This window comes from Heterodontus francisci, chromosome 9, assembly GCF_036365525.1.
Source record: "Heterodontus francisci isolate sHetFra1 chromosome 9, sHetFra1.hap1, whole genome shotgun sequence".
NCBI lineage: Eukaryota > Metazoa > Chordata > Chondrichthyes > Heterodontiformes > Heterodontidae > Heterodontus > Heterodontus francisci.
Window position 1 is genome coordinate 55,542,561 of NC_090379.1, and position 26,839 is coordinate 55,569,399.

Genomic DNA, 26,839 nt, shown 5'->3' on the forward strand with positions numbered 1-26,839 from the left:
GGAACCCAAACTCAGGTGACACTGATCAGGTTATTGCTCAGCAAGTGCCACTTGATAGCACTAATCAATGAAAGCTTCCATCACTTTACTGATGATTGAGAGTAGGCTGATGGGGCGGTAATTGGCCAGGTTGGATTTGTTTTGCTTTTTGTGAACAGCACGTACTTGGGCAAGTTTCCATATTGCCGGGTTGATGCCAGTATTGTAGCTGTACTGGAATAGCTTGGCTAGGGTCCAGGCTAGTTCTGGAGCACAAGTCTTCAGTACTACTGCCGGAATGTTGTCAGGGCCCGTAGCCTTTGCAGTATCCAGTGCCTTCAGTCGTTTCTTGATATCATGCAGAGTAAATCAAATTGGCTGAAGACTGGCATCTGTGATAGAAACAGAAAATAGGAGCAGGAGTAGGCTATTCTGCCCTTCGAGCCTGCTCCGCCATGCAATACGATCAAGGCTGATCGTCCAAACTCAGTACCCTGTTCCCGCTTTCTTCCCACATCCCTTGATTCCTTTAGCCCTTAGAACTATATCTAACTCTTTGTGCTGGGGACTTCAGGAGGAGGCTGAGATGGATCATCCACTCGGCACTTCTGGCTGATGATAGTTGCAAATGCTTCAGTCTTATCTTTTGCACTGATGCGCTGGGTCCATCATTGAGGATGGGGATATTTGTAGAGCCCCCTCCTCCAGTTAGTTGCTTAATTGTCCACCACCATTCATGACTGGATGTAGCAGGACTGCGGAACTTAGATATGACCCATTGGATGTGGGATTACTTAGCTCTGTCCATTGCATGTTGTTTACGCTGTTTGGCATACAAGTAGTCCTGGGTTGTAGCTTCACCAGGCTGACCTCATTTTGAGGTATGCCTGATGCTGCTCCTGGCATGCCCTCCTGCACTCTTCATTGAACCAGAGCTGATTCCCTGGTTTGATGGTAATGGTAGAGTAGGAGATATGCTAGGCCATGAGGTTACAGATTGTGGTTCAGCACAATTCTGCTGCTGCTGATGGCCCACAGTGCTTCATAGATGCCCAGTTTTGCATTGCTAGATCTGTTCAAAATCTATCCCATTTAGCATGGTGGTAGTATCACACAACACAATGCAGGGTATCCTCGATGTGAAGACGGGACCTCGTCTCCACAAGGACTGTGCCGTGGTCACTCCTTCCAATACTTTCATGGACAGATGCATCTGCAACAGGCTAATTGGTGTGTATGAGGCTGACTATTAAATGACCTAGCAAGCCACTCAGTTGTATCAAACTGCTACAAAGTCACTAAGGAATGAAACCAGACAGACCACCTGTCATCAACCTAGGTGCCGGAAAACACAACAGCAAACCCGACCCTATCGACCCTGCAAAGTCCTCCTTACTAACATCTGGGGGCTTGTGCAAAAGTTGGGAGAGCTGTCCCACAGACTAGTCAAGCAACAGCCTGACATAGTCATACTCACGGAATCACACCTTACAATGCCCCAGACACTGCCATCACCATCCCCAGCTATGTCTTGTCATGCCGGCAGGGGAGAACCAGCAGCAGCGGCACCACAGTGGTATACAGTTGGGAGAAAGTTGTCCTGGAGTCCTCAACATCGAATCTTCATCCCATGGAGTTTCATGGCATCGGGTCAAATATAGGCAAGGAAACCTTCTGCTGATTACCACCTACTGCTTCCCCCCCCACCCCCACAGCTGATGAATCACTACTCCATGTTCGACACCTCTTGGAGGAAGCACTGAGGGTGGCAAGGGCACAAAATGTCCTCTGGATGGGGGACTTCATTGTCCATCACCAAGAATGACTTGGTAGCAAGTATATTTTTCCCTCTTGTTAGTTCCCTCACCACCTGCCACAGACCCAGTCTAGCAGCTATGTCCTTTAGGCCTCGGTAAAGCTTGCTGCTATCGTTTCCGGTACCTAGGTCGATGCCAGGTGGTCCGTCCGGTTTCATTCCTTATTGACTTTGTAGTGGTTTGATAGCGGCTAGGCCATTTAAGAGTCAACCACATTGCTGTGGGTCTGAGCGACATGTAGGCTGGACAAGGTAAGGACAGCAGATTTCCTTCCCTGAAGGACATTACTGAACCAGATGGGTTTTTACAACAATTGACGATGGTTTCATGGCAATTAGATGAGCTTTTAATTCCGGATTAATTAATTCAAATTCCACCTTCTGTCATGGTGGGATTCGAACTCATGTCCCCAGAGCAATACCCTGGGTCTCTGGGATACTAGTCCAATGACAATACCACTACGCCACCACCTCTCCCTCTTAATTATGAGCCACCTGTGGAGTGCTGTAAAATGTTTCAATATGATTATGTCCATTATACTAATTATTTAGAAAAGTCATAGATTTAAAAGTGATCAAAATTACCAATGTTTCATGCAATAAACACATAATCAGTTCTTATGGAATAAGTTGGAAATATGTTACAAAGAACACAAACTATTTTTGTATTAAAATAATGGTTGCAACAGGAATTGAACCCACGATACTCTGCACACTGAGCTTATGAAACAGCAATAATTCATTTGCTTTCTAGTTTGTACTTACTCAAATTAAAAAAAAACTACATTTGGACCAACAGTAATGCCAAATAGAAAATGTATCTTAACACAATGACTTTTAAGATTCTGATTCATTACTCCCACACTGACCTACAAAACTGAACTAAAGATGGTAAATTGCCTAATGCTGATTCAACTCATATCAGCATTAATTTCATTATATTGGTAATTACATCTTGGAGCGATTTTTAATTTTTTTTTGTTGCAATCAGTCCTGACCATCTTGGCCTCGGTTCTGACTGTTTCTGGGAGTGAGAAACCACCGCAAGATTTTCCTTCCTTCAATCATAAAGGTCAGAAGTGGGGTTGTTCGCTGATGATTACACAATGTTTAGTGCCATTCGTGACTCCTCAGATACTGAAGCAGTCCGTATAGAAATGCAGCAAGACCTGGACAATATCCAGGCTTGGGCTGATAAGTGGCAAGTAACATTCACGCCACACAAGTGCCAGGCAATGACCACCTCCAACAAGAAAGAAAGAATCTAACCATCTCCCCTTGACATTCAATGGCATTACTATCGCTGAATCCCCCACGATATACATCCTGGGGGCTTACCATTGACCAGAAACTGAACTGGAATGGCCATATAAATACCTTGGCTACAAGAGCAGGTCAGAGGCTAGGAATCCTGCAGCGAGTAACTCACCTCATGGGATGTGGGCATCGCTGGCTAGGCCAGCATTTATTGGCAATCCCCAATTGCCCTTGAGAAGGTGGTGGTGAGCTGCCTTCTTGAACCGCTGCAGTCCATGTGGGGTAGGTATACCCACAGTTCTGTTAGGAAGGGAGTTCCGGGATTTTGACCCAGCGACACTGAAGGGACGGCGATATAGTTCCAAGTCAGGATGGTGTGTGACTTGGAGGGGAACTTGCAGGTGGTGGAGTTCCCATGCATTTGCTGCCCTTGTCCTTCTTGTTGGGAGAGGTCACGGGTTTGGAAGGTGCTGTCTAAGGGTCCTTGGTGCGTTGCTGCAGTGCATCTTGCAGATGGTACACACTGCTGCCACTGTACGTCGGTGGAGGGAGTGAATGTTTGTAGATGGGTGCCAATCAAGCGGGCTGCTTTGTCCTGGATGGTGTTGAGTTTCTTGAGTACTTTTGGAATACTCCCCACTTGCCTGGATGGGTGCAGCTCCAACAACATTCAAAAAGCTCAACACCATCCAGGACAAAGCAGCCCGCTTGATTGGCACCCATCTACAAACATTCACTCCTTGCACCACAGAAGCACAGTGGCAGCAGTGGAAACCACCTACAAGATGTACTGCAGCAACTCACCAAGGCTCCTTCCAAACCCATGACCACTATCACCGAGAATGACAACGGCAGTAGATGCATGGGAACACCACCACCTGCAAGTTCCCCTCCAAGCCACACACCATCCTGACTTGGAACTATAATCGCCATTGCTCCATTGTCGCTGGGTCAAAATCCTAGAACTCCCTTCCTAACAACACTGTGGGTGTACCTACCCCACATGGACTGCAGCAGTTCCTGAAGGTAGTTCACCACCACCTTCTCAAGGGCAATTAGGGATGGACCATAAATGCTGTCCTAGACAGCGACACCCACATCCCATGAACAAATAAAAATAAACTGGAAGAAGGGAAGCACTGGAATCTACCTCATGAGGAACCTCCAGCCACAGTCATCTGCTGGCGCTGCTGTCTCTGGCTATGAAGACGATGACCAAATTCAACTTCTATGGCACAGACCTGCTGAGTATTTCCAGCATTTCTTGTTTCTATTTCTATGGCACAGTGTAATTTTAGGAAGCTTGGGAGGATCTCCATAATATCAGCCAAAGATGCTGTATAGGTATATAGGCATGCAATCAGGTGATTGACATTTCTTAGGAGAGTCGGGGAATTAATTGATTTTGGCATCACAGAAAGGCAACAACAGGTTCGGGCCATCACACTTATTAGATTGGTGGCTTTCCTAAGATCCAGGACTTAATAGATGGCACCCAAATTCCTACAGTCAGCTCCCTGAATTTCTTCAGCAGAAAAGACCTTTACTTCCTGAATATACAGTTTGTATTGGCAACATGCTAAGCAATCCTGCACGTCAGTGTGAGATTTGCTGAAGATTGGCAAGATTCATTCATCCTTCAAAATTCAGGTCTCCCTGAAAGAAAATCATGTCAACAAAGGCTTGCAGGAGGCAAGATGTACCCCCTACTCCCATGGATAATGGCCCTAAACAACAATAGCACTATGAAAAGGCCTAAATTTCTACCAGAGTGGTCATCAAAAGGCCATTGATGTCTGAAAGGGTGCTTTTCCTGCCTTGACAAGTCAGGAGGATCTCTGCAGTATGATCCTGCCTGGTGGGGATATGGGAGGAATATGGGATTAATGTAGGATTAGTATAAATGGGTGGTTGATGGTCGGCACAGACTCGGTGGGCCAAAGGGCCTGTTTCAGTGCTGTATCTCTAAATAAATAAATAAATAAATAAATAAATAAAGTGTCCTGCATGGTAAAAACGTCTGGTATTGGATTTTCTCAGAGATAGTCTTAGCAACTTTGAGGAAAAAGTACATTGAGGGGAGTAACAGATTGCTCATGATTTAGAGGACTCCTCAGTAAATACTGCAAGAGACATCAGAACACATCACTGAAATCCTCTCTTCACATTTTGTTTTTGTCATCACTGTATTCTTTTCTACCTTCCAATGAAGGACTAATCCTTCAATCCAGTATCCATCCAAGAACATAACTCATTAGATCTGCCCATATCAATAATCACCTGATTGAAAATGTCACCATAAAATAATTACACCATTTTCTATATAATTCTAACCTCCATGAATAATAAAGGACACAGGTAACTATTCACTTTTAATATAACCAACTCCAAAATGAACATATGCCAATTCACTCTTTCCTGACACCATGCTTTCCCTGAATGACTAAAAATGAATTTCTTTCTTCTATTTCACAGGCACATCTATTCCATCCATGCCAATATACTCGTCACTGGCTCTCTGTCAGTACTGATTGGTCTATTGGCAGCTATCAAAGCTTGAAAGCTCCATAAGACAGCAGCCTGTATCTTGGCTCTCAGGATTTGGAAGCTGGTATGCACGGTGCTGTTTAATCGATCCTGTACTGTCAGCGGAGCTGTTAGGTCTGTGCTTCCCACAGGGTAAAGGCACTGATTAATCCTTGGCTGCTTCTTTGGTGGTTCCAATGAAACTGCCATTGAAGCCTGCAATGAAGATTAAAGCTTTCTCGATGTTGCAGATGTTCCTTAGACAGCACCTTCCAAACCCACGACCTCCACCATATAGAAAGACAAGGACAGCAGATGCTTGGGACCACCACTTGCAAGTTCCTCTCCAAGCCACGCACCATCCTGACTTGGAACTATATCGCCATTCCTTCACTGTCACTGGGTCAAAATCTGGAACTCCCTTACTAACAGCACTGTGGGTGTACCTACCTCACATGGACTGCAGCGATTCAAGAAGGCGGTTCACCACCACCTTCTCAAGGGTAATTAGGGATGGGCAATAAATGCTGGCCTAGCCAGCAATGTCCACATCTCAGGAACAAATTTAAAAAAAAGACCTCAGAGGCACACTCGTCAGTGAATATATATCAGAGCCTGTCAATTTGTGCAACGATTCTTAAATATCCTTCTCATGGGATCTGAGTCCCACGTCTCAGAAGCTTTGGCTTTTGTTGTGAAGGTGGAAGATGCTAACCCACTCTCAACTCTTTGGACTGAGTCATACTCTGTGAATCACCAGTAATCACATCCTCACCAACATTATCTAATTACCCCAGGTAAAAGTGTGAGCTAGTGCATGTGAATGAAAAAGTAAGTGATGTGGGGTTGGGGTGGGAAAGATCGAGAAGATTGTGGCAGAGGAACATGAAGCAGTATATTGGTGCAGGAACAATACGAACCATCCAGTGTAGCTACCTGACAGTGAACTGATTGATCCAAGTACTTTAATACTCGCATGCCTTACTCCTGCAACCTTCAATCAAAATTGGCGCTTTAAAGACTGTGCTCTCATGTCCAAGCACCCAAAGCACAAGAATTATTTCAATGGATTCTCTAAAGGATATGCAAATAAGCTGACCCAAGAAATTCTGCATGAATCAGCTCTGCAAAGCACCACTGGGAACAACACAGAACTGAGTGAGGAAGAGGAACCAGTGAGACAAATGAGACAAGGTTGGGGGAGGGGTAGGTGGGTGATGAGAGACGAGAAAGTGGGGGTGGGGGGGGGGGATGTGGGGGGAGGGGGGCAGTGGGGACCTCTCTGTCCAATCCATCCCAACAGGAAAAATGAGAGGGGGGAAAAAAAGGAAATGGAAACAAAGATCATCCGTTCCTCTGGGAGAAAGAAAAATTAAGAGGACAGAGAAGCAATAAGAAAAGAGACAAAGAAAAAAAGCAAGAAATGGCACAGAGAGGGGAAATGAGAGAAAAAGAGGGAGCTGAGAGAACACATGTATGAGAGAGCTAACTGCAACATGAAGTTGACAAAGGGATACGAGAGACAATGATCCAGAATTTGCAGTAGGAGTAACAGCGAGGCTATCAATGCTCACTTTATTAATTAGTAAAATCGGACAGCAACTCCAGTATCTGCACATGTACAGTTAAACACAGAAATAAAGAGGTTCCTGCCCGAGTTGCCCTGCTTCTCTACAAGCTGTGCTACACTGGTGTCACGCCAAAAGATCTGACATTCAAACACATGAAGGGTGTGAAGTTGTGGTAATTACCCAGGGATTCCCACTAAACACACCAGAACAAAAAAAGTTAGGGCTGGAGCATTCAAGTGTGAGTGAACTTTTGACAGTGTGGTATGTATTAATTACTGACAAACAACTTCTCTAGCACTGGAAATTTACTTTTACAAGTGTGGAGTCTCATCCCTTCAGATTTTAAGGTTGGAAATTTTGTTTTAAATTAATTTTTTTCTTTCTGCCTCCTATCTCTCTCACTCAATCCCATATTTAGTTCCCTCTTTATTCCACTTTTAGTACCTGATTTTACATTGAATTGACTTTTCTAACCTACACTTCCTGGTTGTCTCAGTAAGGTTTCTGCAATCAGATTGGTTGAGGAGACACGCTATTACTTGTCCTGCTCACACAGGTCCAAGATTCCCTGTAGAGGGTACTGCACTACATCAAAATCCCAATGATTGTAAGGTGTCATCAAAAGCCCAGGAAACGTCTGTGAGCAGCTGTCAGTGTAATGAACAGCAAGCTCAGTTTGTTTTTCCCTGACCGCAAACTCCAGGCCTCTGTGCCCTTCAATTTACCATGGAGGTACCATTACATTGCTGGGGGTATTCTATAGGCCACCAACTAGTGGAAAGAATATTGAGGAACAAACTTGCAAGGAAATTACAAAGAGGTGCAAGAATTATGGAGTAGTTATAATGCGGGGGTGGGGGGGCTTTAATTATCCAGATATAGAGAGGGACAAGGGTTTCTAGATAGTGTCAGGAGAATATTCTACATCAGTATGTTTCCAGTCCAATGAGGAAGGAAGCATTGCTGGATCTGGTTCTGGGCAATGAGGTGGGTCAAGTGAATCAAGTGTCAATAGGGGAACATTAAGGGAACAGAGACCATAGCATCATTAGGTTTAGGTAGCTATGGAAAAGGACAAGGAGCTATCTAGAATAAAGATAATTAATTTGGGGAGGGCCAACTTCAATGGAGTGAGAACGGATCTGGCCCAAGTAGATTGGAATCAAGGACTGGCAGATAAAACTATAAGTGGATAATAAGCTGCCTTCAAAGAGAAGATAGTTTTGGTACAGTCAAGGTACATTCCCACAGTGGGGGTGCGGGGGGAGGGGGTGGGAAATAGGTAGAGCAAACAAATCCAGAGCTCCCTGGATAATGAAAAAGATAGGGAGTACGATGAAGCAGAAAAAGGCTGCATATGACAGATGTCAGGTGGATAATACAATTGAGAACCTGGGTCAATATAAAAAAGGTACAGAGGGAACGTGAAAAAACAAATAAGAGACGCAAAGAGAGAGTATGAGAAGAGACTGGTTGTTAAACTTCAGAAAGCTTGTTATGGAAGGATAATGTTGGAGCCTATGTTTACTCAGTTTCACATTTATTGTTCAGGGTAAAAGAATTACAAACATGTAGCTCCTCACTCAAACCCTTCACCAGTGTCAGTGAATGTCTGCTTATAAGTGCTCAACTAAGACCCCATTTAATACCCTTGACCTGCATATAAATCGAACCATTGATACACAATTAATAGATTACCTTCTTTCTTTTACAATACAACTTGGATTAACAATGCTCAAACAACATTTCAAAATAAATTCCACATTATGCATGAAGTATTAACATGCTCAAAGAACATTTCAAAATAAATTCCATATTGGGTACAAAGTATTGCATTGTGAGACGCCCGCCCCCCACCCCCCCCATGCACTCCTAATAATTACCTTGTACGAGCATTTCTTCTTGTGAAACAATCGGATAGCTGATGACTTGCATCTACCCATTTAGGTTTGGAGATTTCCTTTCTCTCCAGCATTTGTTTCAATCCAGCAAGGTCAATATGTAGTCTTTTCTCATGCACATTTTTTGTAGAGTGTACATGTGCCACAGAGAATGATTATCCACATAACATTCAATGGGTATCCTATCTTCAGTACGTCCCTCATTCAGAATTTTACCCAAACTATATTACAAATAGAACCCAATATCCACTGCCTCCACAAGATCCAGTGTTTCCGCAGCTAAAGTGCTTTTAAAAATCTATTTTATTTTCTTCGCATCCCAAACTAAAGAACAACATTTCTCATTTTCATCCATCAGAAATATTATGAAACCAGCAGGACTTGAATACCCATCAGCAAGATTAGCATGTGAAGCATCACTAAAAATTAGCTTCATGTTCTTTGGGTCACCTAAGGATGAGAACTTCAGTACACATGTCTCCAGATTTAGTTTTTCAATATTTTATTTGCCTTTAAAACACATTCTCAACTTTTGGATGTTTCATTATCGTGCTTAGCTCCAGCACATGAAAACTAGCATCAGGCCAAGTCTGAGAGCCCAACCAGTTTAATTGACCCACCAGGCTTCGCAATTGCTCAATCTCTGCTTTAGATAGATCATCATCTTTCTGTGATGACCTAACACGATTAACTGGGATGAGTGTAACACTCTCTAAATAGGATTGATGATTCAAACTTATTCCAGACTTAGTCTGTTTAATAGCTAAACCAATATATGTAAAGGCCCCACACGCCTTACTCCCAACCTTAAATGCTGCCCTAATCTTATTAACAACATATTTCTCAAAATCTGCAGTACTACCCCATAAGAAATCAACATGCATCATGAAGATGCCTGGAAGTTTCCCTTTATGATACCAATAAAACATTACAGGATCTGCTTTTAGTTGAACGCAACCAATTTTCAACAAAACGGATCTCACCAAGAAATACCACACCCTGGAAGCATCATTAAGGCCACAGATGTATTTGTTCAGTTTCCATAATTTTCCTTCTGCATCTACTGCCTCTTTAGGTGGTTTCAGATACACTTCTCTCTGAAAAGTATCACCTTGCAGAAATGCAGCTTTTATGTCAATGGATCTACACTGCCATGAATATGTGACCAAAAAGATTTTCATGATCACTTTTCCAGCTGTGGAAGAGTCCACTCTAACATCGGTATTACCCAGCGACTCTTCAAAATCCCTTGCAACTATCCCCACTTTAGCCTTATAAGTTCCATCGGGAAGGACCTTTTCAGTACAAATCCATCTATGTGACAAGGCTGGCTGTCTCCTATCTGGTATCTCAGAATAAACTCCAAACTCCCTAATTCCTTATGAGTTGCTTCTCTTATTACTTTATCCTCAAGTCTATTGGCAACCAATAAAGCTTCATGGTCATGAGGACTTCTGCTTCTATTTCTATTCCGACTGCTCTCTAGCCTTCATTTTATTGTGGAATCTGTTCACACTACGGCCTCTATTAGTGTGGAACCTGAGGTGAGCCATCCTTGGACTAGGGGTGTGAGTTTGCTTGGTCAGTATGTTTCTCACGCAAACTGCTCCTTAGGAATGTGCCATGTCTGGCTGATGAGATAAGAAGAGTGTTGTTGAAGCCTGATGTCTCTTTCTGTTGTGCTGTACCAGCTGCAAGGCCAATGGTGAGATAGATATGTAAACGAAGAATTGGAAATTACTGTATCTTATTCGTTTAGAGCAAGAATTAAATTGTAATATTATTGGTGCTTTAGAATGCAAATTAAGGATTAAACTATTGTTGTAAGATTATTGGTTGCAGAATAGTATAATTGCCACTGTTTGACTGTAATTCTTTAGAACATTGCACTGAGTCTCAATGTGAGCTCTACTGTGTTTGTTCTCCTTGTGCACAAGTTAATAAAGTAGTTTGCGAGTACTCATCCGAGGAAGTTTGATTTATTTTGCTCTAGTTTCTTCCACATTAGCACTTTGATGTCTTTCGGAACTACTGCTAGAAAATCTCCCTTGCACTTTACTGGAGGCTCTTTCTCCAGTACATGATCGCTTCCTTATGCAAGAGTCACTTCCAGACCCACTATTAGGACTTGCACTGTGCTTTCTTACTCTCCACTCTTTCATCCGATTCTGTCAGTCCACAGACCTTGCTTCTTGGCCATCATCTTGAACATTTAACCAATATTTAAACTTGCCTGTAGATTTTCCTGCATGTCCCACAATTGTTGCATCCCTCCATTTATTAGGGCCCTCTGGAATATATGTCACCTGATTACCGACTCAGGGTAATTGGCCTTTGGATGTGGTAGTCTTTCCTGAGTGTCATGATCGCTCACATTACTATACAACTCTTGATCTACCATATTCTGTGCCTCAGGACCTTCATCACAAAACACATGTGTTTTTGAGGTACAAGGTGCCTCATTTCCCTCTTTTAGACGCTCAGATTCTGAGATTTTGTAATCAACCCAATTAATCGGGAGGAATGAACCTTAACAGTATGATTTCCATGCTCGATAACTATTGTCTTACCATCACGACCAATTACCTTACCAGGGCCCTTCCATTCTCTACGGCCCCCTCTTTTATAATACAGCAAATCTCCTGAACTAAATTCTGCCTCAGATGGCCTTATACAATGCCTTAGAGTTCTGCAAATTTTCTCAGAGACCTCAGCATTGATGAGAGTCCATCTCCCTACAAGTAAAGCAGTCAAATGTGTAGAAAAAAATGAAACTAATTGTAGTACCTTCTAGAGCAGATTGTCGCACATTATAGAAGGCAATTTGGGATTCTGCCTATAGACCAATTGATAGGGGCTATATCCTCCAACCATCTGAAGCAAATTCTTTGCATGAACCGCTCATGCCAGGGCAGTTGTCAACTTGCAGTTTGGCTGGTCAGCTAAGATTTTATGCAACATTTCATCAGCCACTGCGTGATTCCTTTCACATAGCCCATTGCTGAAAGGACTTTCAGCTGCAGTATTCATAACCTGTTTTCCTGTTTTCACACGTATCTTTGAACTTGTCATTGGCAAATTTCCCTCCCATTATCAGTCAGAAACTTAGTTGGTGCCACAAGTCCAGTCCCTATCCATTTCTCCTTAATTTTGTCTATAATCATCCCTTTGTCCTTGCTATTTATTATATTAGAAAGGCTAAATCTAGTTGCTAGGTCTATAAAATGTAGAATGAAAATATTCTTGTCTTTGGCCCATACCTTTAAATCCATGGCAACTACCTCATTAAAGTCACGTGCCAATGGAAGGCTGACAATAGGACGTGATAGTGTCCTCCAATACTTTTTACAGATTTCACACTTTTCACTAATCTCTTCTATTATCGTCATATACTCTTCATCAATCACACCTGCATCCTTTAGCAGGGTTTTTAATCTCTGACAAGAAGGGTGAGCAAATTGTCTGTGTAACTTTAATACAATTTGCCTTTTATCTCTGATTCTTAACACCTGACGCCATCAATACTTCTCTAACACTCTTGACTAGAAATATCAGGTTTTGTTAAGGGGATACAATAATGCCCTGACTGGGTAAACTGCAAATCCATTGACTTCCCAAAAACAATTGTCTTATCATACTCCATATCAAGTTTCATTTGCGCCTTTTTCATTGAAGGCTTACTCTAGAGTAAAAGTAATCTCGCTGGAGACTACATCAGTACTGATAAAGTGACTTACTCCAGCTACTTTACATGGAATTACTATTCTCTTCAGTGACTTCAGTGTGTTATACTGTAACCAATCAGTTCCACATACTGTCGACGGGCACGCACTATCCAATACAGCAAAGTTGAACAAATCCACAACTAACACATTCATCACAGGTCTAACACACCTTGTGACTAGTACAATTCGTTCAGATCCATCAGTACCTTCCTCTTCTGCCTCAGAATTCTCAGTGTTGTGTTTTATTTCAAAGACTCTGCCCCTCCGCTTAGGGCAGTTCATTGCATAATGATACTTCGAGTCACATCTGAAGCACCTATTAACTGTTCCTCGGGCAACCCTGGGATTCATTCGCCTATGATTGCTGTTCTAATTCTGTCTTCCATTGTAATAGACAGACCTGCTAAAAGGTGCTTTCATCCTTATTCCTCCTGTCTTTAACTCTTCCATTGTACTTATGCCTGCTTCCAGTATCTGGATTATTTCTAAATCTAGAAAACATTGAGTCTTCCATTCTTTATGTCACTGCAGATTGCCCTGCGTGTTCTACCAGGAAATGACAGTTTGCCCAAGAATTTCTTTAAGGCCACAGACATTTGATCCAACACAGAGTCTTTGTCCAAGAACCAACCCCAGTTAGAAACAGGAGCCTGTCCATATGCAACACCCGAGCACAATTTAGCAATTTAAAAGATAGCACTGAACCAGGGATCTCCAAATTGAATTTCTTCAATCTTCTATATAGTCTGTTAAAGTCCATAATATATTCTTCCATTGAATAACCATCTGTCTTCTGAAATTTATCAAAGTGGCATGCCTTGTATACATTCAATAGGTCAACTTTCTTGTAAATTTCATCCAAGAATTTTAACAGAAGATCCAACCCTTCATCAGCATCCAGCCGGCGAGCATCCAGTTCACAAAACACTTTACTTCTGATTTTACTTTTGGCAGGAAGTGACAACGCCAAGGCCATACCTTGTTTTCTCTTTGGTAGAGATGTAACCCGTGTCCACATATCCACTGGCCATATGGTTCAGACTCAGAACATTGGAGGGTAATCATACCCTAAAAATTTACACTTGCTTTCTGCCATATTTTCCACAGTAGCCATTGAGATTTTAGTTTTCTATCCAAAAAACAAATCCTAGTTTCCAACCTTCAGCTTTAGGCAACCATGTTAAACTCCAGAAAGTTTGTTATGGAAGGATAATGCTGAAGCCTATATTTAGTCAGTTTCACATTTATAGTACAGAATAAAAGGATTACAAACATACAGCTTCTCACTCAAATCCTTCACCAGTCTCAGTGAGTGTCTGCTTATAAGTGCTCAACTAAGACCCCAATTAACACCTTTCACCTGCATGTAATTAAACCATTGATAAACAATTTACAGATTAACACTAGTAGTTAACAAAAAAGGGAATCTAAAAGTCTTCAACAGGCATACAAATAGTACAATGGTGATAAAAGGAGGAGTGGGGCCGATTAGGGAATTAAAAGGGGATTTACGCATGGAGGCAGGGGGTATGGCTGAGGTACTAAATGAACACTTTGCATCTGTCTTTACCAAGAAAGAAGATGCTGCAACTAGTCATGGTGAAAAAGGAGGTAGTTGAGACAGTGGATGGGCTAAAAATTAATAAACAGGAGGTATTAGATAGGTTGGTTGTGCATAAAATGTATCACCAGGACCAGACAAACATCCAAGCATACTTTGGGAAGTAAGGGTGGAAATTCCAATCCTCCTTATACTCAGGTGTTGTGCCAAGGGACTGGAAAATTGCAAATGTTACACGCTTCTTCAAAAAAGGGTGTAAGGACAAGTCCAGCAACAACAGACCAGTCAGTTTAATCTCAGTGGTGGGAAAGCTTTCAGAAATGATAATTTGAGACAAAATTAATAGTCACTTGGACAAATGTGGATTACCTAAAGAAAGTCAGCGTAGGTTTGTTAAGGGAAAATCGTGTTGAAATAATTTGCTTGAGTTTTTGATGAGATAATAAAGAGGGTTGACCAGGCTAATGCAGTTGATGTACTGTACATGGACTTTCAAAAGGCATTTGACAAAGAGCCGCATAATAGGCTTGTCAGCAAAGTTAGAGCCCATGGAATAAAAGGGACAGTAGCAGCATGGATATGAAATTGGCTGAGTGACAGGAAACAGAGTAATGGTAAACGGTTGTTTTTCAGACTGGAGGAAGGTATATAGGTGAGGTTTCCCAGGGGTCGGTGTTTGGACCTTGCTTCTCTTGATATATATTAATGACCTAGACTTGGGTATACAGGGCACAATTTCAAAACTTGCAGATGACACAAAACTTGGAAATATTGTGAACTGTGAAGACAGTGATAAACTCGTAGAATGGGCAGACAAATGGCAGATGAGATTTAATGCAGAAAAGCGTGATTCATTTTGATAGGAAGAATGAAGAGAGGCAATATAAATTAAAGGGTACAATTCTACAGGGGGTGCAGGAGTAGAGGGATCTAGGGGTATATATGCACAAATCAATGAAGGTTGCAAGGCAGGTTGAGAAAGTGGCTAATAAAGCGCATGAGATCCTGGGCTATAAATAGGGGTATAGAGTACAAGAGCAAGAAAGTTATGATAAACCTGTATAAAACACTGGTTCGGCCTCAACTGGAGTATTGTGTCCAGTTCTGGAACCACACTTCAGGAAGCATGTTAAGGCATTAGAGAGGGTGCAGAAAAGATTCATGAGGATGGTTCCAGGGATGAGGAAGTTCAGTAATGTGGATAGGTTGGAGAAGCGGAAGCTGTTCCCCTTGGGGGAAGAGAAGATCAAGAGGAGATTTGATCAAGGTGTTCAAAATTATGAGGGATCTGGACAGAGTAGATTGGGAGAAACTGTTCCCATTGGCAGAAGTATCCAGAACCAGAGGACACCGAGTTAAGGTGATTGGTAAAAGAAGCAATGGCGACATGAGGAAAAACCTTTTTACGCAGTGAGTAGGGTCTGGAATGCACTGCCTGAGATTGTAGTGGAGGTAGATTCAATCAAAATCTTCAAAAGAGAACTGGATAATTAACTTAAGTGAAAAAATTTGCAGGCCTATGCAAAGAGTTGGCACAGACACGATGAGCCGAATGGCCTCCTTCTCTGCTGTAACCATTCTATGATTCTATGAAATTACTTTTAAAATTATGCAATTCACTTCATAACTTTCAAATAGTTTTGAGATATGTGCATCTCATTACATATCATATGCAACTTTGCTTTAAAGTGAGCTTCCAAAACTAAAGTATTTTCTCAAATTCTAAAATGCATATTGGGTCAATAATATTCATCAGTTCAGCCCTCACAGAGATATTCTGATACAAATGTGCTTGTAAAAGTAATTCAAATGTCGTGAAAAATAAAAGCAAATACCCGAACATTAGGCCATTCAAAATCTATCAGGAATCTCCACAGAATAAAACAAATTCTAATTTCCACCCACCAGTCCCAGACTTGACATTCTTACAAGAAATTAACTGTTTTAATCTGTAATCATAATCAAAAGCACAGCTATGGTTTTAATAATCAGTGTAGATCACATACACCAGATGTCCCTGATCAAAAGATATCTTATAGTTGGAAGATTTGAAGAACTCAGCATTGTACATTTCTAGCCTTACAGATTTCTGCACTACATCAGTCAAGATCTGAAACTCTGACTCTGTAGCTGATGAGCAGGATGCAGCAGATGTATACATTTTTTAAAAACGCTGCCAAATGTGTGGGAAAATCTGGAAAGGTGCAACTTTCCTTTCTTCTCATGAGGCAAAGTGAGTTATGAAAGATGAATATTATTCCTACAATTGATTATGACTGGAGAAATCAGGCAATAGTATGAAATGAGCTAAGCAAAAAGAAGCTAACCAATCTGATTGTTATACCAGTCTTTGCAACACATAAATCATAACTTAATAATACATTGATCATAGCCAATAACCTAGCAAGCTTTCCAGACTTTAAGGGAGCATGTGCAACAACCAAAAAGAGAATCAAAAATGCACCTCCAAGGGAAACCATAAAGGTTGGACAAACACAAAAATAAGCTAGCATGAACATATAGTTAAATTACATTTTTTTTAAATTTAGAGGACACCCAACTGTTAAAAATAGCAAATGAGTCGATATTGTAATGTTGAAGAATGAATGCATAAAGTATTTTCACTCAAATGGATTTTTTAAAAAAACATTTGTTAGGAGCTCTGTTCTGCTGGCCAGTTCAAGCACATTCTTTTGCTTAATGTTGCTCAATCACAAACGTAATTTGATCAGACTTAATAATTAGTGCTGGTAAAACATCACTCCCTTCCAGAGCAATCCTGATTTTCTCATGAAATTCAGCTTTAGAAGCCTGTATTGAACCTTCGGATATTGAGCTCATGATATTCTGAAAACTGGACCCCTGGATTTCTCTGTAGAACAGGGGACTTATAAGCAAAAATTATTTCATAACCTGTACCAAGTACAAAAGATTTCTTATGGCACCACCATGTAAGATTGGGATAGATATTTAACTCCTGCGGAGTTTAGTGATCAGTAGGCACGCCCAGTGCAGCAACGGGGAGGCCCAGATGATTTTTTAAACAGGCAGGCCTCATTTATAATCTTCAGGAAGGACTCCTGCCCAAACCTGGCAGAAATAACAAGGAGGCTGGTGGGTGCGAGGCCTCCATTGGGGAAGCCGAGAGAATACTCCCAGCATATGATAAACGGTTAGGAGAAGGATTCAGAGGGTGAGCGTAGTCATGGGAGGGCTTGGGAAATCTAGGGCAGGGGAGGCCCAAGGTTTCCTTGTGAGACCTGGAACAGCACACCTGCTTCTTCTCATCTGCAAGGAAAATAAATTTTAAAAAAAGTCAAATAATCCTACCCATGTGGCAACAATCTTGTCTCTATTAGCAAAACTGTTAGCAACTTCTGGAGCCCACACATGGGTAGAATAACATGGAAATTCAGAAGTTGTTGTCAGTGATTCTATGCTTCTCCAGTGGGTGCACTGATGAGGCATCCCCAGACTGCAATCAATGGGAAATCAGAATTGTTACAAGGCAGAAGGAGGCCATCTGGCCTATCATATCCACATTGGCTCTCCAACAGAGCAATTATCCGAGTGCCATTCCCCCGCCTTCTCCCCATAGCCCTGCACATTCTTCCTTTTCATATAACTGTCTAATTCCCTTTTGAATACTTCAATTGAACCTGCCTCCACCACACTCTCAGGCAGCACATTCTAGACCTTAACCACTCTCTGCGTGAAAAAGTTTTTCCTCATGTCACTTTTGCTTCTCTTACCAAATACTTTAAATCTGTGCCCTCTCATTCTCTACCCTTTCATGAGTGGGAACAGTTTCTCTCTATCTACTCTGCCCAGACTGCTCACGATTTTGAATACCTCTATCAAATCACCTCTCAGCCTTCTCTTCTCCAAGGAAAACAGTCCTAACTTCCCTAATCTGCCTTCATAACTGAAGTTCCTCATCCCTGGAACCATCCTCGTGAATCTTCTTTGCACTCTCTCTAATACCCTCACGTCTTTCCTAAACTGCGGCGCACAGAACTGGATGCAATACTCCAGCTAAGGCTGAACTAGTGACTTATACAAGTTCAACATAAATTCCTTGCTCTTGTACTCTATGCCCCTATTAATAAAGCCCAGGATACTGTATGCTTTAGTAGCCACGCTCTCAACCTGTCCTGCCACCTTCAATGACTTATGCATATATACACCCGGGTCCCTCTGCTCCTGTATCCCCTTTATTTTATATTGTCTCTCCATGTTCTTCCTGCCAAAATGATCACCACATTTCTCTGCATTGAACTTCATCTGCCACCTGTCTGCCCATTCCACCAACCTGTCTATGCCCTTTCGGAGTTCTACACCATCCTCCTCCCAGTTCACAATGCTTCCAAGTTTCGTATCATCTGCAAACTTTGAAATTGTGCCCTGTACACCAAGGTCTAGGTCATTAATATGTATCAGGAAAAGCAGGGTCCCAACACTGACCCCTGGGGAACTCCACTATAAACCTTCCTCTAGCCTGAAAACATCCATTAACCATTACTCTTTGTTTCCTGTCACTCAGCCAATTCCATATCCATGTAGCTACCGTCCCTTTAATTCTAAGAGCTATAAGTTTGCTCACAGGTCTGTTGTGTGGCAGTGTATCAAGCACCTTTTGAAAGTCCATGTACACTACATCAACAGCATTGCCCTCATCAACCCTCTCTGCTACCTCCTCAAAAAACTCCAGCAAGTTAGTGAAACTTAATCTATGATTTGATGAGAATTTCCACTCTTGCGCTGTTAATCTTGTTATAAAAACCCTTGAAAAGTTACACTTTGCTGAATGAGTTGTAGCTGTGTTTTAAACAGTGTACTAACTTCATAATTACTGATAAACACTCTCACTGACCCTGAAAAATTAATTATATATTTGTGAACTATCAAATTTCTTTGTTGTGATAAAAAAAAACACATTTTAATTTTTTTACAGTTTCTTTTAAATTCTAACAATACAATCATAATCATATTTCACAATCTGAAAATTTAAATTAAAAGTGAAGCACATTGAATGTTTTAACTTCCTGGTTTGCTGTGTGTAAATACTTCAATGTGATTGGCTGCTTGCTGACATCACTGCTGCTGCACAGCAAGAGATCCCCTTGATTTGGCGGCAGATTTAAACTGGAAAAGGGGAAAACCATGGTACATAATTTGCTATATCTTGATGGGCAGTTTTCAAGGTCAGTGGCCAGCATCATTGCTTTGCCGCTGACTGCAAAATCCAGCCATCATGATTGAAGATTTTCTTGTCCATAACTGAATCTGATAGCTACCTCTATTCTCTTGTGCACTATTTACCTTATCCTATTAAAATTTTTCTGCTTTAGTTTAATTTTACTTTGGACAGGGACAGTTTGCCATTTTGGCTTTATTTTACCACATGCCCTTCTTTTAATCCTGGGAACATGCATAGCTTTTTTCTGCATAAGAATGATTTTAAAAGTATTCAATTTTTTGTCAGTGGTGCAACTATCCTCATCTGATACCCACTACCACCACCACTCCCCATCCCTTCAAGTCATTTGTCCTCTTTGTAAATTGAGCACCCTTATAATTTGGTACTTGCATTGAATTTTCAGCAGATTGGTTGGCTAATCAAGCTGATATTAACATTATGGTTGCTGTTATGATATTGCATCAGAATCACTACAAAGAATTACGTATAGTACACAAATGTCCCATACCTTCTCAAACATGTACTATAAGTAAGCCATCATTTATAATATTTACAAATGTTTCAGCCCTCCTCCCTCAAATACTACAGAAACTGTCATCTAGCTGTTTAGGCAGGGGAGTGGGGGGGGGGGGGGGGGGCGGGACTCAAAGTAGAACAGTGATAATTCAGCGGTTTTGTATGGGTACCATGGAATTTGTTGGTGAATTTATACCCAGCATTGGGATAGATTAGACGTTGTTCATTCCACTACTGAAATAGCTACTATATGTATAATTGTTTTGGACTAGCTCAGGGTTTTCTGTCTTTCAGTGTGGTGACCACCTTGCCTCAGCCTGACATTATAAGAGCTAACTATATGGTAAATCAGTAGAAATGCTCATTCTATTTGAGTTGGATAAGCACCTGAAGGGATTAAAATTGCAGGACTACGAGCAAAGGGCGGGGGAGTGGGACAAGCTAAATTGCTCTTGTAGAGAACGGGCATGGACTCAAGGAGCTGAATGGCCTCCTTCTGTGCTGTAACTATTCTATGATTCTATGTCTCTGCACCACAACACAACAATACAATACAAGGAGCAAAGGGAGGGGGAAAGTGGGGTGGTTAACTATAATGCAAATGCTTTAAAAACAACAGAGAGCAGATGTTTGTAACCTCAACACTGTCTTTTTGAAAATTAGCACCAGTCACTCAAAAGTGTATAAGGATTCCATACAAGATATTCACAAGAGACTGCCTTCTGAAAACAAATTGATTGTAATAAAATTAATTATAGCACATTACCTGCACATCTGGTAGATACTTCTGCATACGACTGAAAAAATGCCATGGACACAGCATCCCCTAAAATATCAACAATATAAATATTAACACTGCAAATGATCTGTACACTAGACTAGCATATTCACCCAAGTGTTGCTCTACGAACATAGGTTTTAATACAATGATTTAACTTAGGAGTACGCAATGTCTCGCTATCATATAAGCTCCATCCTTATTCTTTTTGTAAACTTTCCAATCAAATCATCTTGTTTGGTATTAACCAGGTGTGCTGTAGGAGATACCCAAGACCCCTATGATATGTTGGCCACAGCAGCTCTAATTTAGTAATATAAGACATTAACATTTTTTTGTTCATTCGGGGGATATGGGCATCGCTGGCGAGGCCAGCATTTATTACCCATCCCTAATTGCCCTTGAGAAGGTAGCAGTGAGCTGCCTTCTTGAACCGCTGCAGTCCTTGAGGTGTAGGTACACCAACAGTGCTGTTAGGAAGGGAGTTCCAGAATGTTGACCCAGTGACATTGAAGGAACGGAGGTATAATTCCACGTCAGGATGGTGTGTGGCTGGGAGGGGAACTTGCAGGTGTTGGTGTTCTCATAAGGTCAGAAGTGGGGATGTTCTCTGATGATTACACTGTTCAGCACAGTGATCATCCACTCGGCACTTCTGGCTGAAGATTGTTGCAAATGCCTGATCTGAACCAAACAGATATTGCACAAAGGACAGTGGGCTCAATGATTGGAGCACTATTCATTGAAACTTAGCTCAGCAACAGTATTTCTAAACTACTGCTTGGCCCAACTTCAATAAAGGAGAGTTTTCAAAGAATGATAGAAATTACAGCCCCCAGTGCCTATGCTGGTGCTCTGTCCTGCAATCCCACTTCCCCCTCCAAACCCACCAGGTACTTTTATCTTCCTCCTTTTTAAGCATTTATTCCATTCCATTTTAAATGAAGTTCAGTCTCTGCTTCAATAGGCACTTGTGGTGAAGCATCTCTCAGTATAAAATCCTTCCTTTTCCCTTTCCCATCGGATCTTCCAATGAGAATCCTCAGTCTCGTCACCTTCTTCCCATCCACTCAACAGTGGAAAAAAATCTTTTCCTATTTGCACACAGTGAAATCTCCAGCTTTCACACAATCCACCCCCCACCCCATCTCCGCCCCCGCTTTACGGGTTATATCACTCACAATGACTGTCCCAGTCACTCTAGGGCTGCTGCCATTCTCCCAGCTCTGGTGAAAATGCTGGTCCCCACGCCCACCTCATTCTCCAGCTCTCCCAATTACTATTCCAAAGTCTCCCTCTATCCTCTCCTCAACTACATGGGTGAGGGCACTGAGTTGGAGACTTCTCTGTGCTTGCAGCCATTGATGCCATGAAGCACAGGAGAGGTCCACTGCAGCAGAGGGAAATTTAAAGCATGCAGATCACCTGGGCTGTTAGCAGCAGTGCAGAGGAGGTGCATGGCTTATTCCAGGAGATTCCTGGGCAATCCAGGAAGGGTGGTAACCTTAGTTACAGAAAATGGCAATATAATCCGCATGTGCGTACAGAAACGTCAGGACAACAGAGCACTGATGACCTTGCAACTATATATGGATGTATGGCACAATGAGGTCACTGTTGACTTTGGCTAAAATGGTGCACATTTTTTAAAAATCCGCACAGCTCCCATGGATTACAAATTTAAAAGCAAGCTTATGTATGCATAATAACTGCTGCTTGACTTCTTTTGGTTTAAAAATGGGCTGTAGAGTAGCATTACTTACCAGATTTTGTCTTGTTCTCAAGTCTAGGGTATGTTTACACTGTAGCTGCTCAGATTCTAATAAAGCATAACCTTGTTTACATTGATTGAGTTCTGCCTGACTATAACTCTAAGCATCCTGCCAGGAGAGGTCTGCACATGCTTGATTATATGCACTGAGCACGTTCCCATAAAAAAAGAAATGAAAACATTTAGACACCAGGGAGAGAAGAATCCATACTCTCAGTGCTTAAATCAAGGCACAGAAGATTTAAAGAAAGTGTCCAGGAAGTTCTAAGGATCTTTCTGCATTTTGCAAACCTGGTTTGATCCCACACTGGACTCATCGGGTGGGATTTTCAGTGCAGGCCAGGAAACGGGGCCCGTACCCGTCCCGAAGGGGGGGAAAACAGTCATCGGCCAGAGTTTCACAGGGGGTGCCCACTTAATTGGCCTGGAGACGGGTCTGGCACCAATTAGCAGCTGCGGGGGCGGGAGCAGAGGCAGGATGGCTGAAGTGTGGGCCCAATTTAAACAGACCACAGCAACCATTATTGTGGCTGTCGTTTGAGTATTTAAACTCCAGGTGGAAAAATATTAGATTGAAAGCAACTTGGAATGTCTCGGAAGAGTCAGAAGCCTGGCTGCCTACATTGCACTCAGGTGGTCCCCCAATTGTGTTTGGCAGCCTTTCCCCCTCCTTTTATGCCCCCACGATGCCAGGTGGTGATGACCTCCCTGCACTGCACGAGCCCTTATTGCCCACTTTCCCCACAACCTGCGCTCAGCTGTTGGCACCTGTTTCCAATGGCCAAGTCTCCATTTATACCTTTCACCCTTCCAAGGGCCCAGCTACTTCACTGGGGCGGCCATGACTGGCTGCCCACTGTGTGTCCACCTCCATTCAGCTGGTCTGCCCCAAACAACACATCAAGCCCGTGCACTCCCGTGAAAATCGCAACATGCCCCTTGACGAACTCTCAATGAGCTCTTTAATGATGTTAATTTGCCTTCTTAATGAATTGGGCTGGGCTGCCCTCTCCCCGCCATGGTGAAATTCACCAGTGCTGGTAACAAGGTCGGGAAATCAGCACTTCACCTGGCATCGGTATTTTGGTCCCATGCCCGCCTCCGTTCCTGCCCCCGGTGGGCATCAAAAATTCGGCCTGTACTCCTTGCAGTACCAAACTGAAGCAATGTGAGACAACAACTTCAGGGTACCTTCAATCTGCTTCGTTTGTGTATCAGGTCGGGCCCTTACTCCAGATTTACACTGTACGTTTCGTAATTATGTGAAGCAGAAATCAATTTTCATTGTCACTAAATGTGTAGTGTAAAGTGATGTAAAGAAGTCCAAAAATATTACAAAATATGAAAAATTACAGGTTTTGCATCAATAGTTTAGTCATGGACGACAAAATCTGGTATACAAGCCACACATGCATTTCATGCATCCAGAAGCTGGCTGAGCGTGTCTATCCTGAGGCACAGTGTGGCTTTCGAACAGAGAGATCCACCATTGACATGCTGTTCTCCCTTCGCCAGCTACAGGAGGAATACCGCGAACAACAGATGCCCCTCTATGTTGCCTTCATAGATCTCACCAAAGCCTTTGACCTCGGCAGCAGACATGGTCTCTTCAGACTACTAACAAAGATCAGATGTCCACCAAAGCTACTAAGTATCATCATCTCATTCCATGACAATATGAAAGGCATAGAGGTGCCTCATCAGACCCCTTTCCTATCCTGAGTGGCATGAAACAGGGCTGTGTTCTCACACCTACACTGTTTGGGATCTTCTTCTCACTGTTGCCCTCACATGCATTTAAGTTTTCAGAAGAAGGAATTTTCCTCCACACAAGATCAGATGGCAGGTTGTTCGACCTTGCCCGTATTAGAGCGAAGACCAAAGTATGGAAAGTCCTCATCAGGGAACTCCTCTTTGCTGACGATGCTGCATTAACATCCCACACGGAAGAGTGTCTGCAGAGACTCATTGACAGGATTGCAGCCGCCTGCAACGAATTTGGCCTAAATCAGAAAATGAACATCATGGGACAGGACGTCAGAAATGCTCCATCCATCAATATCGGCGACCACGTTCTGGGAGTGGTTCAAGAGTTCACCTACCTAGGCTCAACTATCACCAGTAACCTGCCTCTCGATGCAGAAATCAACAAGCGCATGGGAAAGGCATCTGCTGCTATGTCCAGACTGGCCAAGAGTATGGGGAAAATGGTGCACTGACACGGAACACAAAAGTCCAAGTGTATCAAGCCTGTGTCCTCAGTACCTTGGTCTACGGCAGCGAGGCCTGGACAACGTATGTCAGCCAAGAGCGACGTTTCAATTCATTCGATCTTCACTGTCTCTGGAGAATCCTTGGCATTAGGTGGCAGGACCGTATCTCCAATGCAGAAGTCCTCGAGGTGGCCAACATCCCCAGCATATACACCCTACTGAGCCATGCGGCGCTTGAGATGGCTTGGCCATGTGAGCCGCATGGAAGATGGCAGGATCCCCAAGGACACATTGTACAGCGAGCTCGTCACTGGTATCAGACACACCCGTCCAAGTCTCCGCTTTAAAGATGTCTGCAAACGCAACATGAAGACCTGCAACATTGACCACAAGTCATGGGAGTCAGTTGCCAGCGATCGCCAGAGCTGACGGATAGCGATAAAGGTGGGGCTAAACAGTGGCGAGTCGAAGAGACTTAGCAGTTGGCAGGAAAAGAGACAGACGTATAAGGGGAGAGCCAACTGTGTAACAGCCCCGACAACCAATTTTATCCGCAGCGCCTGTGGAAGAGCCTGTCACTCTGGAATTGGCCTTTATAGCCACTCCAGGCACTGCTCCACAAACCACTGACCACGTCTAGGCGCTTACCCATTGTCTCTCGAGACAAGGAAGCCAAAGAAGAAGATAATGTTCTCCAAATCAGCATTAGTGGGTATCTGACCAGAGCAGATTGTCTTTTTAAGCATCTGATGTACTCAATGCACTTTTGCAATAGATAGCCCAATTTTATTCGACTCACGAGCTTTAGTTCTGTGCTAGAATTCTCACCTCAGGGTCAGAAGGTTCAAGCTCCACACCAGAGACTTAAGCACAAAATCTAGGCTGACAATTCAGTACAATAGTGAGGGAACGCTGCACAGTCAGAGATGGCATCTTTCAGATGAGATGTTAATCTGAGGCCCCATCTGCCTTCTGAGGTGGACACAAAAGATCCCACTGTGAAGAGAAGGAGAGTTGTCTCCAGTATCCTGGCTAATATTTATCCTTTAACCAACATCGTTAAAACAGGATTACCTGGTCATTACCTCATTGCTATTTGTGGGATATTGTTACGTGCAAATTGGTTGCCCAGTTCCAACATTACAACATTGACTACACTTCTAAAGTACTTCATTGGTTCTAAAGTGCTTTGGAACATAATATATTTGCCAGATTTTGTAAGCAGGTTAAAATGCTTCCTTTAATCACTGCTTACCCCACCTACGAGCTTAAAATCTTCGGACCTTCTGGTTACCGCACCCTAGTTTCTCTCTAAATGTGGTTCTGTTTTCACTATTGGGACTTGCTGCAAAGCCCTGTTGGGAGCAGGTCTGCAACCAGGAGTACACCAGTACCATGCAAATGATCCCAGACACAAAAATCAGAGGTAGCCTCTTTCTTCAGAAGTTCACTGCTCCTCAGTATTGCACCTGCTGGGTGTCCAAAAAGGCATGTCCACCCTGTTGTTTGATGCTCAAAAATATTTGTAGCTGGTTCTCCTAGGGCTTAAGGATTAAAGGTACAGCTTGAAGAAAACTGAACAAAAATAAAATTGTCATACAGACTAGAAGCTGCATGTTCACTGGACTGTACTAACCAGGCCAGATAATCCCAGTTAGGGACCAATTGGGGCAGTTGCAGTGCCCCTGGGTTCAGGAGGAGGAGAAATCATACAGAATATCCCACTCTTAATTGCTGTCCAATGATTGATGCTGCAAAATTCATGTGCGGTTATTGGGTATTGGATTCAGTTATTATATCTTATGTGACCAAACAACGTTTTGATGTGGAAATGTCTAGACTGATCATTTGGCTGAAGTAGTGGAGGGCAAAGCCAGCAATCGAATTGTTAGAGATCAAGATTAAGAGCTTGTAAAGAAATCAATCTTGTACAAAAATAATTTATTCATAATCAGTTCCATTTTACATTAAGCACGACAGTTGAAAGTCTCAAAGTGAAAGACTGCAAATATAGCTGACAATGTA

General features: G+C 42.5%; 1 protein-coding gene across 9 annotated transcripts in view; it reads right to left on the bottom strand.

Annotated features, from left to right (window-relative positions):
• The window catches only part of txndc16 (thioredoxin domain containing 16), a 201,569-nt gene that overhangs the window by 135,048 nt on the left and 39,682 nt on the right, over window positions 1-26,839 (bottom strand). For all 9 annotated transcript variants that reach the window (XM_068039119.1, XM_068039124.1, XM_068039122.1 and 6 more), the window contains one exon: window positions 20,819-20,878. In XM_068039119.1, coding sequence (XP_067895220.1) covers window positions 20,819-20,878 — 60 coding nt within the window. The remainder of the gene's footprint in view (window positions 1-20,818; window positions 20,879-26,839) is intronic.